Source organism: Rhinichthys klamathensis, unplaced genomic scaffold, assembly GCF_029890125.1.
Source record: "Rhinichthys klamathensis goyatoka isolate OS25496 unplaced genomic scaffold, OSU_Roscu_1.1 h1tg000547l_1, whole genome shotgun sequence".
In the NCBI taxonomy this organism is placed as follows: Eukaryota; Metazoa; Chordata; class Actinopteri; order Cypriniformes; family Leuciscidae; genus Rhinichthys; species Rhinichthys klamathensis.
Window position 1 is genome coordinate 1,016,419 of NW_026607018.1, and position 13,208 is coordinate 1,029,626.

At 34.7% G+C, this 13,208-nt stretch overlaps 1 protein-coding gene across 4 annotated transcripts in view; it reads left to right on the plus strand.

Moving 5' to 3' along the window:
* Positions 1–567: 567 nt before the first annotated feature.
* The window catches only part of ttc7b (tetratricopeptide repeat domain 7B), a 41,513-nt gene continuing 28,872 nt past the window's right edge, over positions 568–13,208 (plus strand). For 3 of the 4 annotated variants that reach the window (XM_056238862.1, XM_056238863.1, XM_056238864.1), the window contains exons 1-5: positions 569–745; positions 2,524–2,678; positions 4,549–4,717; positions 9,496–9,629; positions 10,252–10,376. In XM_056238862.1, coding sequence (XP_056094837.1) covers positions 625–745; positions 2,524–2,678; positions 4,549–4,717; positions 9,496–9,629; positions 10,252–10,376 — 704 coding nt within the window. In that variant the 5' untranslated portion in view covers positions 569–624. Of the gene's footprint in view, positions 746–2,523; positions 2,679–4,548; positions 4,718–9,495; positions 9,630–10,251; positions 10,377–13,208 lie in introns of all 4 variants that reach the window. The other variant, XM_056238861.1, reaches the window with a different exon arrangement.

The following is a 13,208-nucleotide window of genomic DNA, read 5'->3' on the forward strand; positions in this document are numbered from 1 at the left end:
GAAGGGCATCTTCATGCAATCATGTTTAAGAGAGGGACAGAGCTGTTCAGTTCCGTGTAGTCATAAAACTCGACAGACACACATAAGTAATAAGTAATAATAAATCAAATTAATTAATTTTTATTTGAGTTTAAATAATTGTATTATATGACAAGAAAAAGACAAAAGAATGTAGAGGAGCACTGATTTTTTTTTTTTTTTTTAAATCATCCAGTCCTGACAGTGTTTCCCCCTTAAATTGAATTTATGGTATAATTTGTTTTCATTAATTAATTAATGTGTTTATTTATTTATTTATTTGCATATGTAGTATTGGTTTACGTTTAATTTTGTCATTGGTTTATTGGTATAGTCTAGACTAGAGAATACAGAGCACACGATTCTTGGACATCATTATTCAATCAAGAAAAAGAAAATAAATTAAAATAGAGTCATACCTTCACATGAGAAACAAAAATAGCGTCAAAAATAGTCACATGTTAGAAGTCTGTCCAATTGGAGTTCAGTACCATGGCCCGGAAGAGTAATCCGGTTCATGTTTTTAAAATCCTCTCCATGTCTTTGATGTTTCTGTGCTCCGGCTCCCCGGTCGTGTTTTGGTCAGTACTAGGAGGAGGTAGAAAGATGACAGCCAGAAAGTCCGGGTCGCGTTTAGAGTCTGAAATAGAGCGCTGTCGATCTGAGGCACAATGGGACAAGATACCAGAACTCGTGCGACAGCTGTCTGCGAAACTCATCTCAAACGGTGTGTGTGGTTTATGTACATATTCTCACGGCTAACGCGTTAGCTCTGACAGTGTGTGCCTCAGGCCTGATGACAGAATCCGTGTCTGATTTATTCCCGTTCATTTAACTACACATTTAACGGTTCTTTGAATTAATACTTTGATTTCAGGGTGTCTAAAATATGATATTATTGTTGCCCTTTTGGTAGTGTTCCTCACATCTGTCCAGTAACGTACACTTCCTGATTGCTCACACAGTTGTGTCCATTCATCTTCAAAATTTCTATAATTCATATTTGATCAAGTCTATGAAGTTATGAAGAGTCATTATTTGGCTTATTATCTTGTGAAGGTGTAATGTCAAATTATAGGAGTCTCTTTTGCATTAACTGAAAACACAGATTCAGTTATTTGGTAAACAGATAGTTCAATGTTGCATTTTCAAACCTAAATCTCGTTAACTCACACTCAGAGAAAGAGAAGTACAAAGTAATAAATACAAATGATAATGAATAGAATAGGGCAGTACACAAATATCACCAGAGATCAGTTAAAAGTAGAGACTTTTAAAAGTGTTGAATGCTTTTTGTGTTGACAGATTCTTATATTAATCTTTAATGTTTTGATTCTTTAAAAAAAACTTGAAAAGGGGCTTAAAAGTTTACAAAGACATTTTTTTTTTTTTTTGGAATAGTTGTAACTTGTAAGTAATAATTCATAGTCATTTAAGTTCCATCATTATTGAAATACAGTTAGTATAATACTGTAAAATATATATATAAAACATAATTATTTTATTTGCATTATGTTTAAATATTGTCAAAACTAAAATAAGTGAGGGATTGTTTAAGGGAAGGTTTCACAAAAATAAAATTTTACAATATAGTTTGTGAACATCTGTAAGATGTTTTTGACTGGGTAAAATTTATAAATTAATGGATTCTGTCCTAAAGGTTGATTTAATATATATAATGAATCTACATTCATACTATTGTGGGTTAAAATTGCCTGTTGCCATCTCTACATTTAGCCCTGTTCATTAAAAGGTACATATTTATAAACATTATTACACAAGCATTATTATTAAATTATTAATTATTAAAGCAGCAGATTAAAGCACATGTGATTGTCCTCAGAGCCTTGTAAGAATGTGGTCAGGTCCAAGACTGGATTATATCTGGGCTTTATGTAATTCTATTTTCACAATCAGTGTTTGTTTTTTGACCTGACTGTGTAGATATAGTGCAGGTGTAGATGTAGTGCATCTCCACGGTTACTGTTTCAGTCAGAAGAGAAAGGTATAGTTCACCCAAAAATAAAATTTCTTCCATGCTTGAGCTCGCTGACAGTCATTATGATAAAATAGCCTATAAAGTTCTGACAATGTCATGTGACAAATTTCCTCAGTATAGTCCTGAGGTCTGTTCTTCATACTTCGCTTAATACATCTAAGATGATTTAACAGATGCCAGATCTTCTAATCGTGATAACTGTTTTTTTCAAACGAATTTGATTAAAATATCTGGATTAAGCTGTCTGAGATTACTGTGCATTCCTGTGTTCATTGGAAAGGGCAGATATATCGATACTCGAAACCATGATCACCAATGCAGCGATTGGCTGGTGTCAAGAGAGCAACGTAATGACATCATATATTAAAAAAGAATATCACACACCTAATAAAAAACTTTAATTTTCTGGACCTTTATAAGGAAACAGCCAAGCGACTGTTGGCCTTCCGCTTTGTGCTTATTTGAGTGAATTCGGGTGCAGGACTGAACCTCTGCCTCTCTTGTAGATGATCTCGGGGAACTTCTGCTGGGGGAGGCCAAACTCCAGCAGTACCTCAAGGAAAACCCCATTAAGCAGGGAACCAGTCCCCGCGGGCCCCGGCCCCGCCTCCAGGAGGTGCGGAAACACTTGACGGCTGCTCTTGATCGGGGGAACTTAAAGGTAAGCCTGAACAGTCAGGACAATAACTAAAATAAATATATTTCAGGTAGTTAGCTAAAGTATTTTTTATTTAGTGATGTACTAAAATAACTAAAACTGAAATATAAAAACTACAGTAGTCAACATTTTGAAGTGGATCAGAAAAGTTCATCAAAGTTGTCCTAAGACAAGAACGGGTATTGTTCAAAATTCATGTATAACTTTGATGAAAGGTTTTGATCCACTTCAAATGTTGACTACTGTATATAGATGTAGTTAAATAAAATCAAAAACTAATAAAAATTACAACACAATAAAATGACTAAAACTTTAATTCAAATGAAAACGGAAATGACAAAAATCAAAGTGAATTTTTTATTTATTGAATGTATTTCAATGTATTTAATATATTCTTCTTCTGTATCTAAAAATGTGAGGTGATTGTGGAGCTATATTTGATTTCACTGTAAAAAAATAAAAACCCGCTGCCGCTGCTATAAATTAAGTACAATCAACTTGGCTGTATAATTCATTTCAACTTATACTACAGGGATGTTGAATGCTTGATTCTGATTGGTTGAGAACGTTCTCAACCAGTGCAATTATTTTCAGGGAAACGCACGGCTAAAGTAGTTCCAGGCAGGTTTGACCGCATTACAGTTCCATATCACTGCGCGTAGTTAACCGTAATAACGGAAAATAGCATACAATTCATAACAAGAAAAAACATGCAGCCCCATGCACTTGATCTGCAATTTTCGATGTATAACTTCACAATCAATGGACACATGCAGTGTAATTTTAATAAATAAATAAAGTATATAGTCCTATCTATAATGAATATAAAATTAAACTGAATATCTAAAATAAATTGATAGTCCCACGGGTTTTCGTAATTATTCCAGATAATATAACAAATACATAATTATTGACAGGCCTACTTGTTAAAAGGGCTTTGTGTGTTTCATTTACTGGGTTATCTACTGTCAATAATAGAAAACGAGAATGAACGAATGAATTAAAACGAATTGAATAAATAAATAAATAATAATATTGACGCATATGCTTTTCTGTCTCATTATTGCAACATCTCTCTCTCTCTCTCTCTCTCTCTCTCTCGCTCTCTCTAATAACTGCATTAATAACCGCATAAAGCCGGGGACACACTTACTCTAAGGCCAGTTATGAATGTAATTTGATACTTATGACAATATGACAGATCATGCCCAAACCCGTGTCAGCGCGTTCAGTCTGTGTTTAAGACCTGCTACTACAGTCGATGGAAACAGCCAGTCTTCGAATGTTTCAGCGTCGTAAGTGTGTCCCTTATCATTAGTCTGCTATCAGTGGCTCAAACCTCCTTTACTAACTCTAAAATGACGTTTTGGAATTAGCAACGGAGGCATGGGATTAGATGCGTAAGAAATTAGTCCTACATACAAGAGCGTTTTAATGACAAAAACTTGACAAACGTCTTGAAATGCATCATCTGAACAATGTTTCGAGGTGTGGTAACTGTAGTATAAGCGGAATAATTGACTTCAGGCCGTTGAATTATTAGAAAAATAATGCACACCCGAGGTGACCGTGTAACGGCCACTCCGCTTCGCGTCGTGACCGCATTACCACCTCGGGTGTGCATTATTTTTCTAATAATTCAATGGCCTGTCGTCAATTATTCCTTACTTAAATGATATTCAACTGAATTTGAAAAAATAGGTTATTATATAACTAATAAATTGTTATTTTGAACTTGTTATCTTGTTATTTTAAACTAAAGTTAAAGTAATGTAAAAACATATGTTGTCATGATCTGTTCATATCATTTTTTTTTTTCAGTGACTGAGTGTACTATATTGTGGCGGTGTGTGCATTTGTCTTTCTCTCCCAGCCTGAATACATGCAGGAGGCCAGTCTGATCATGGCTAAGCTGTGCTATGTGGAGGCTGATTACAGGGAAGCGCTGAATCAGTACGGCCGTGTGAATCTGGATGAGATGCAGCTGGTGGGAGCTCCAGTGTACAGACTCTCCATGATCGCAGAGGCCTATGCCACCAAAGGTAAATAAACATTGTACAGTAGTAACTCAGAAATCACAGTTTTTTTTTTGTTTAGAGCTGCGGGTCTGTTACATAGCTGACATTCTATCAGTGTGAAAGCACCATGTGCTGATGTATGCGCTGTGAAACAGACTTGTAACTTGCTTTGGTAAGGAGGTTTCGTCTAACCACAACCGAAACTTTCTGCGATCAAGTACATATTTCTGTCCTCACTAAATGCAAACTGCACAAACAAAACAACAAAATCACAGGCAATCACAGCAGTAAGATACTTGATATTCAATATACAGCTCTATGGAGTGAGTTTTTTGTAGTGGACCAGTAAGATTTCAATATACATACAGTATAAATTCTATAGATTACACTACTGTTCAAAGATTTCTTTTAAAAAGAAACGAATACTCTTATTCAGCCAGGACAAATTAATTGATAAAATGAAACATTTATAATGTTACAAAAAATGTTAACAATGTATCACTGTTTCCACAAAATATTAAGCAACACAGCTGTTTTCTAAATTGATACGATAGTAATAATAAATGTTTCTTGAGCAGCAAATGAGCATATTAGAATGATTCCTGAGAGGGATCATGTGACACTGAAGACTAGAGTAATGGCTGCATTACATTTTTATTGTGTATATGTGCTTAAAAAAATATTTTCAATGTTTAGGAGTACATACACTAGCATTCAAAAGTTTGGGGTCGGTGAGATTTTTCAAAATATTTAAAAAATGTCTCATATGCTCTTCAAGACCATTTGACTAAGAAGAAAGTATGAAAATTCAGCTTTGCCATCAGAGGAATAAATTACATTTAGAAAAATATTAAAATATAAATCAGGTCATTTAAATTGTAATAATATTTCACAATATTGCTGTTTTTACTGTATTTTTGATCAAATAATTTCATCCTTGGTGCGCAGAGACTTCTTTTAAAAAAAATGTAAAAACATCATACTGACCCCAAACGTTTAAATGGAAGTGTATATAATCATATTTAATTATAATATAATCACAGATTATAAAATATGTAATTAAATTTATAATTAATTTTTTAAAATGTATTTCATTTAAATGTTTTTTTTTTTTTTTTTTTTTTTACTTTATTGTTAACTCTCACTTGGTCAGATCAGTGTAGAGATGGTATCCTGCGGTTCACATTTTGACCTTTGGGTGGCAGCATTGATTTAATATGTGGTGCTCTGCAGAGAAAAGTGTAAATCCATTGCTCTGAACACAAACACACACACTTTTAATTCCGAGCACAGTGAATGTGTTTGCCAAGACCGCAGCATGAGGTCTTTGATCAGAGTTCTGACAGATCGGCGGTACTGTGGGGTTCTGGGGGAAAAACTGCAGGGTGGCACAGAGCCTGTCTCATCCAATCATCTCGTAGCATCTCTGTGACTGACAACTGCCTTTACAGGGGGGCAAGCTTCCTCCTTTGACCCTAATCATCCATCACGCCCCAGCTACCGCACACGAACACACGTTTGTGTCATCTTGCTGGCACTTCCTGCCTTGTCTCATGTGTATATTAAACCCTCCGCCATGAGCTGCTTGTCACAGCCTGTCCTGAGGCGTCAGATTTACTGTGGCCGTTAAGAGCCTGATCACGTTAATGGGGCTTGTCTTGGATCTGGCTAGTATAATGGGCCTTTAAACCTCTAAGACGAGCGATGTGTGTGTGTTTAGAGGAACACAGCAATTGAGAGGAATAGATTTCTGATTAATTTTTTATCTGTATCAGAACATAAGTCAATGTGCCGTTTCCAGTGTAGCAGGTCTATATAAGGTAAAGGGATCTACAGCATGTACACACATTCTCTCTCTCTCTCTCTCTCTCTCTCTCTCTCTCTCTCTCTCTCTCTCTCTCTCTCTCTCTCTCTCTCTCTCTCTCTCTCTCTCTCTCTCTCTCTCTATTTTCTTCTCTCCCCTTTTTCTGTTTGGGCATCAGTGTGGACCATAGACAATCCCTCTGCCCACATGTAATAAAATATAACTTTTCCTTAAAGCTAGAGTGTGTAATTTTGTGCCCACATGATAGTGGTTCTTCAACTATAGCACCAAGGTCCCCATTGTCCATAACAATATTCAAAAATCCCCAGCCCTAGTTTTGTTCTCAAAACTTGTTTCAATGTAACTTGTTTCTGAGCAATAGATAATTACATTTCAGGATTCCTATTTCTACACAATAATATATTTTAGAGCTTGGTATAACTAGTAAAATGTAAATTCATTATGAAATGCTCATGGCGTTTTAAAATGTTTTTTTATTTTTTATTGACATAACTTTTTCAGGTCTAGAAATCACATTTTATGGGCCATCATTTTTTATTTGCTAAGTAGAGGGACATGCTACTTTTAAAGAGCATTTTATTGGATAATAATTGGACACTTAGCAGCCATTTAATGCAAGATTAATCAATATTTTTGGTTGGTTTTCTTGATAGAGAAACATTTTACATTTGAAATGTGTATATCTGCAAAAAAACACATTAATTATAATGTTTAGGATTACATACACTACCAATCAAATGTTTGTGGTCAATAAGAAGTCTCTTATGCTCATCAAAGCTGCATTCATTTGAACAAAAATACAGTAAAAACAGTAATATTGTGAAATAATATTATAATTTACAATCATTTTCTATTTAAAAAAAAATAATTTATTACTGTATTTGCAAAGCTGAATTTTCAGCATCATTACTCCAGTCGTTAGTGTCACATGATCCTTCAGAAATCATACATTTATTATTATTATCAATGTTGGATTTTTTGATAAATGTAAAGAACAGCCTTTATTTGAAATATATTTTTTTGTAACAATGTGAAAGTCACATTTGATCAGTATTCATTTATTTAAAAAATACTGACCCCAAACTTTTCAACAGTAGTGCAGATGCCTTAAACCTTTAACTAATATTTTATGCCAATCAGTCCACTCTTGTTCTCTTCCTGTCTTACTGAGACTTCACAGTCAGTGCACTTTTAATCAGGGCCTCATCATTACCTTCTCGCTCGTGATGGATTATTTGGCTCCGTTTTCATTTTGGAATCATTTTGTGACTCAGTACCAGACCGTTTTCTTCATCCTGTGATATCCGTTTATAAGTCGATATCTATTATTGAAGCAGTTTGAAAAGTAGTTAGGAGGGCTACAGTTTCTGTTTCCTGTCACATTGCCAAACTGTCATGAAAACTTTATCTGCATGGAGAACCCAATACTAACGGCATCCAAACAAACAACTGTCATCTTGTTTACCGGCCACCCGAGTCTGGCCTGTTTTCCCTCATGCTATGAGGGATTTAAGATGTGAATTAGGAAGTTGAAGCCAGTAGACAGTAGACATCTCTAAAGAACCGTGCTTGTATCTTTACCTGGCTCTCAGCTGACCCAGACGAGGCAAGGAGATACGGCAGTGGAACAGACATCAGCTCGTGCTTAAACATTTAAAGCTTTTCTGGTTTGTCTGAGGTCTTTGATTTTCTCACACATGTATATTTCATTGTCGTACTTCCTCTGACCAGCAGCAACATATAAACTACACTTACATGAACGAAACATATCACGTTCAGTTTGACCCTTTCTGAATGAATATCATATCCCTATAGTAAGGATCAAACAATAACAGTGTATTTCATTAGTCAATTGAATTAGAATTGACATAAGCGCTGTGTGAAATTCAAGCTTCGCTTCTCCATCACTACATTTCACATAAGTGAAATGAATACTGTGGCTCAGTAGAAATTGAATGGAACTAGGATTTCGAAAGGAATATGGTTGGATTGATGCCAGATCTTTGACTTTGGTATTTTACCAGCCTGTGGTAACTACATACCGTATCAAAAACTAAATCGATACCTCAAGCAACAAATAAACAACCTATGAAATGGAAGGGCTGTCAATACATTCAAATGTCAGCATTTTGTGATTAAATTTCTAAATAATCTTTAAATCTCTCTAGTTAACAATAATTGGATTGTTACATTTATCTAACATTTTAAACATTAATTCAGTAAACAGTTGTAAATGTTTATTTAATGTGCAATTGGAAAATAAGTGAAAAAATAAATCACTAACTAGAATCAAGTATTTTTTCTGACCTTACTGAATTTCAAAATTCTGCACAAAGCAACAAAATCACAGCCAATCTCATCTATTGTTCAATGTACTGCTGTGTAGTGGGATCAGAAATAGTGAAAGTATTAATTCTATATATTATATGTAACAACATATTATAAACGTGTATATATAATATACTTATAATAATAATAATATAGTTATAACATTTATTTTTAACACCTATTTTCTTTTAAATAATTTTTTATTTAATTTTATTTCCGATCTGATCTGAATAGATTATATCTAATCCGATCAGAACAGTGCAGAGATGCATAATGTGATTTAGTTAATTGATAGGTCATTCCTTCATTTTACTTTTAAATGGTCCTCCTAGTTCTCCATGGTTATTATGTTGAATATGGTAAATGTGTTAGAAATCATGTTTAATCATTTATCTAATTCCTGATGCTATTGCATAATGAATGATACATTTATAGAACTGCTATGCCATATAGCCCTATCAGGGAACAAAAGTTAGCATCAATTATTGCCATTTTTCACCCATCAGATTATCTTTATTGAAATGAGCTGTCATAAGTCATGAACATCCTTCTGACTGAACAATCTGGCAGAGCGCTAGGACAGCTCTGTGTACTTTTTCTTGCTGTTGGCATGTGTAAGGCATCTCATCCTTCTGCTGTTTGTTCGTAGGTCTTTGTCTGGAGAAAGTGCCCATGGCGTCCCCATCACTGTCCAATCGTACTGCAGACAGAGACCAGGAGATCATCACTTGTTATGAGAAGTCTGGAGACATTGCCCTGCTCTATCTTCAGGAGGTAGAAAAGGTATTTCTAAATGTTCATTCACTACAGTTTTAACTACTGTTTTAGCACAATGTCAAATGTACATACATTTTGTAGCTGAGGACAGATTTGCACAGTTCTGCTGCAGAGGGTCAGCCATCCGTGAGTCTAATCTCTTACTGTCCCACCTGTGAACTTTAAATCACAATCAAAGCCTTTTACAGGTCAAAGTTCATTCTCTTGCAGAGGAAGATTCTCTGTTGCAATAGTAGCACACAGATTCCTCCCCCTGCACAGTGTTTAGTATTTACTGCTTGTGATTTAGCGTTGGTGGGGAAGGGAGGGAGAGTGGAGAGATGGAGAGAGAGTGAATGATGGCGTGGAGAACGGCAGAGCTTGTATTCTGCTGCAGTGTTGATGCTGCATTTTTTGGGTGCAGCCAAAGTTCTACGGTTGACTTTCATGCGTGGCGCACTCGAACCCCCCTAACCGTCGTCCTCTCTAAAGTGTTCTCCGTGTAAATATAGCAAATCTGACACTGTGCTTCTTTTGAAGATACGGTCTGAATTAGCTGAATAAGTAACAGAAAGTTACTGGGGAAAAGAGTTTGAGCTTGTTTCAGTAATGATTGACAATAACATTTGATGACATGTCCTGTCTTCAGGCTCTTAGTGCTGGCATTCAGAACCGCAGTCCAAAGCCTGGCCCGGTCACAACACAGGAACAGGAACTTGGCTACTTTCTAGAGACTGGACTTCAGAGGGCTCATGTTATTCATTTCAAAAATGGGTGAGTGTGTGGTGTGTGTGTGTGTGTGTGTGTGTGTGTGTATTCTCAGTAACAGGGCTGGGCGATATAACTGAAAATGTTTTTCAGCCTCTTGACAATATTTAATATAGCCTATATTTTGAAAAGGGTCTCAAGAATCACTATTTTGAAGAAACAGCAAATTAGATTCAAATTGATTAATGCAAGAAGTAATACCGTAAAAATAAAAGAAATTGGGGGGAAAGGCAATCACTCTAGTGGATGATATATTATAAATGAAACATTTTAATATATCATTATTATAAAGTTATATGCACTAATAACACAATAAACAACAGTATTTACTCATGTATACACTACCGTACAAAAGTTTAGGGTAAGTGAGACTTTAAAAAACATATACATATATATTATTATATTATATATATATATATATATATATTCAGCAAGGATGCATTAAATTGATCAAACGTGACAGTAAAGACATGTATAATGTTACAAAAGATATATTTCAAATACATGCTGTTCTTTTGAACTTTCTATTCATCAGAAACAAATCCAGAAAAATATTGATCAGCACAATCATTTTCAACATTGATGATAATAAAAAGATTTATTATAAGCAAATCAGGTTATTAGAATAATTTTTGAAGAATCATGTGACACTGAAGACTAAAGTAATGACAGAAAATTCAGCTTTGAATTTAGCATTTTGAAAATATATTCAAATAGAAAAGTGTTTTTATTTTTGCAATAAAACAATGTTGCTATTTTACTGTATTTTTGATCAAATAAATTCAGCCATGGTGAGCATGAGTTTTGAATTAAATCATTGAAACTGACAGTTTGAACTGATTATTATAACGGTTTTGCAAAACTATTCCAATGGCACATTATTGATGAAACTTAATAGTCAAATAAATGAAAAGCATGGTGATAATCAGTGTAGATTTATATCACCAGCAAAATCATCTCAAATAAATGATGTATATAGAATTCAATATATCACTCAGCCCTGTCAGTTACACAGCACATTATGATTCATGGCCCATACAGGCTACCTCGGTGTCCTTTCATTTATAATTCCTTCAGTTCGTACATCCCTTGTTTTCTCTCTCCAGCCCTCTTTCCCTCAGACATGTGCTTCAGTGAGTGGTCTAGGAATCTGCTGAGCTTTTTGTCTGCCCACTAACTCCCCAGTCTTTGTGGCTTTTGTTTTTTTTTCAAATCCTGCATTAACCCTCTGTAGTTCTCAGCCTGTGTATGTCTGTGCGTCTCATGTTATTTATGTGTGTTCTGATGCCACCATTTCCCCCTGCACCGCGGCCTCTGCACTATGGAGCCGTGTGTTTGACAACTACTCGTACGTATCTCTACACATTCTTCATGTAGAGTAGTGCCTTGCTTTTTTGTAGCAGCTTCACACAAAGCCAAAACATAGTAAGCTGCCTACATAAGCAGTCTTTTAAGGCAGCATAGGCACGCTCTCAACATGAAGGCTGCATGAATACGCTGCAGTTTTAAGATGGCATCATATGTATCCTTCATGGATAAGAAAATCCCAGAATACATTGAAACAAATGGAAAAAACTGTCCAAGATGGTGGACAATGCAAGAGATGTTGATTGTAAATATACTTATTTATTTAAAGCCAAAATGTATCAATAAATTATCCAAAATAAATCTATTAAGTCTAATAAAATGTAATGGAAATAAAATCTATTAATAAATATTACAATAGAATATACACTACTGTTTAAAGGTTTGTGTGCGTTTATGGCTTCGTCAAGATTTTTCGGGGGGAAAAACTGTAAAAAAATGTTATAATGTTGCATTTATTATTTAAAATAAATGCTGTTCTCTTGAACTTTCTATTCATCAAAGAATCATTGAAAAAATGTGTCATGGTTCTTATAAAAAATATTAAACGACAACTGTGTTCAACATTGATAAGAAATGCTTCTTGACCACAAAATCTCCATATTAGTATGATTTCTAAAATCTCACGTGACACTGAAGATTGGAGTAATGGTGCAGAAAATTCAGCTTTGCTATCACAGGAATAAATTACATTTTTAAATATTTTAAAATAGAAAACTATTTTTTAAATCACAGTAATACCTTATTTCACAATATTACTGTTTTTACTGTATTTTTGACCAAATAAATGCTGCCTTGGTGAGCATAAGAAACTTATTTCAAAAACATAAAAAAAATCTTACTGAACCACTGCAAACCGCTGCAGTGGTGCATTGTGGGTAATGTATCTGTTAGGCTCATAAATGATTGAAGGCAATGTCTTTAAATCTCATGCAACATGCAGTTCTTACAGCACAACAAATGTTCAGTGCTCAGTCTGTGTGCTATAAAAACACTATATAACTTTTGAAAGGCAGTGTGCCTATAAAAAAGATTAAATGTAACAATTTTACTTAAATGACTTTTACATTTGCATGTAACTTACATTGCATTCAAGGTGCACATTTTATCAGTTCATGCACTTCCTAGGATTCAAACTGATGAACTTGGGGTTGCTAGCACCATGTTCTAATGTTTTAGCTACAGGAATGTAGATTTTTCAAATTTTACTCAATTTTTGTTTGTTTTTTTGCATATTAATGTATCAAGCTGTTAGCTTAGCAACATGCTAACTTTAAACATAATAGAAATCAATTGGGAATCGAGTCACACAGTGGCAGCAAGGCAGCTTACTATTTTTGGAGCAAAACAAATGAAACCGAGAGAGGGAAAAGAAAAGCCTAGATTATGTTTTGATTCCCAGGTGAACTAAACATGGAGGATCCCACAAGCTGATTAATCTCTGTCAGCAAAGATTTGATTTTGTTTACTCTG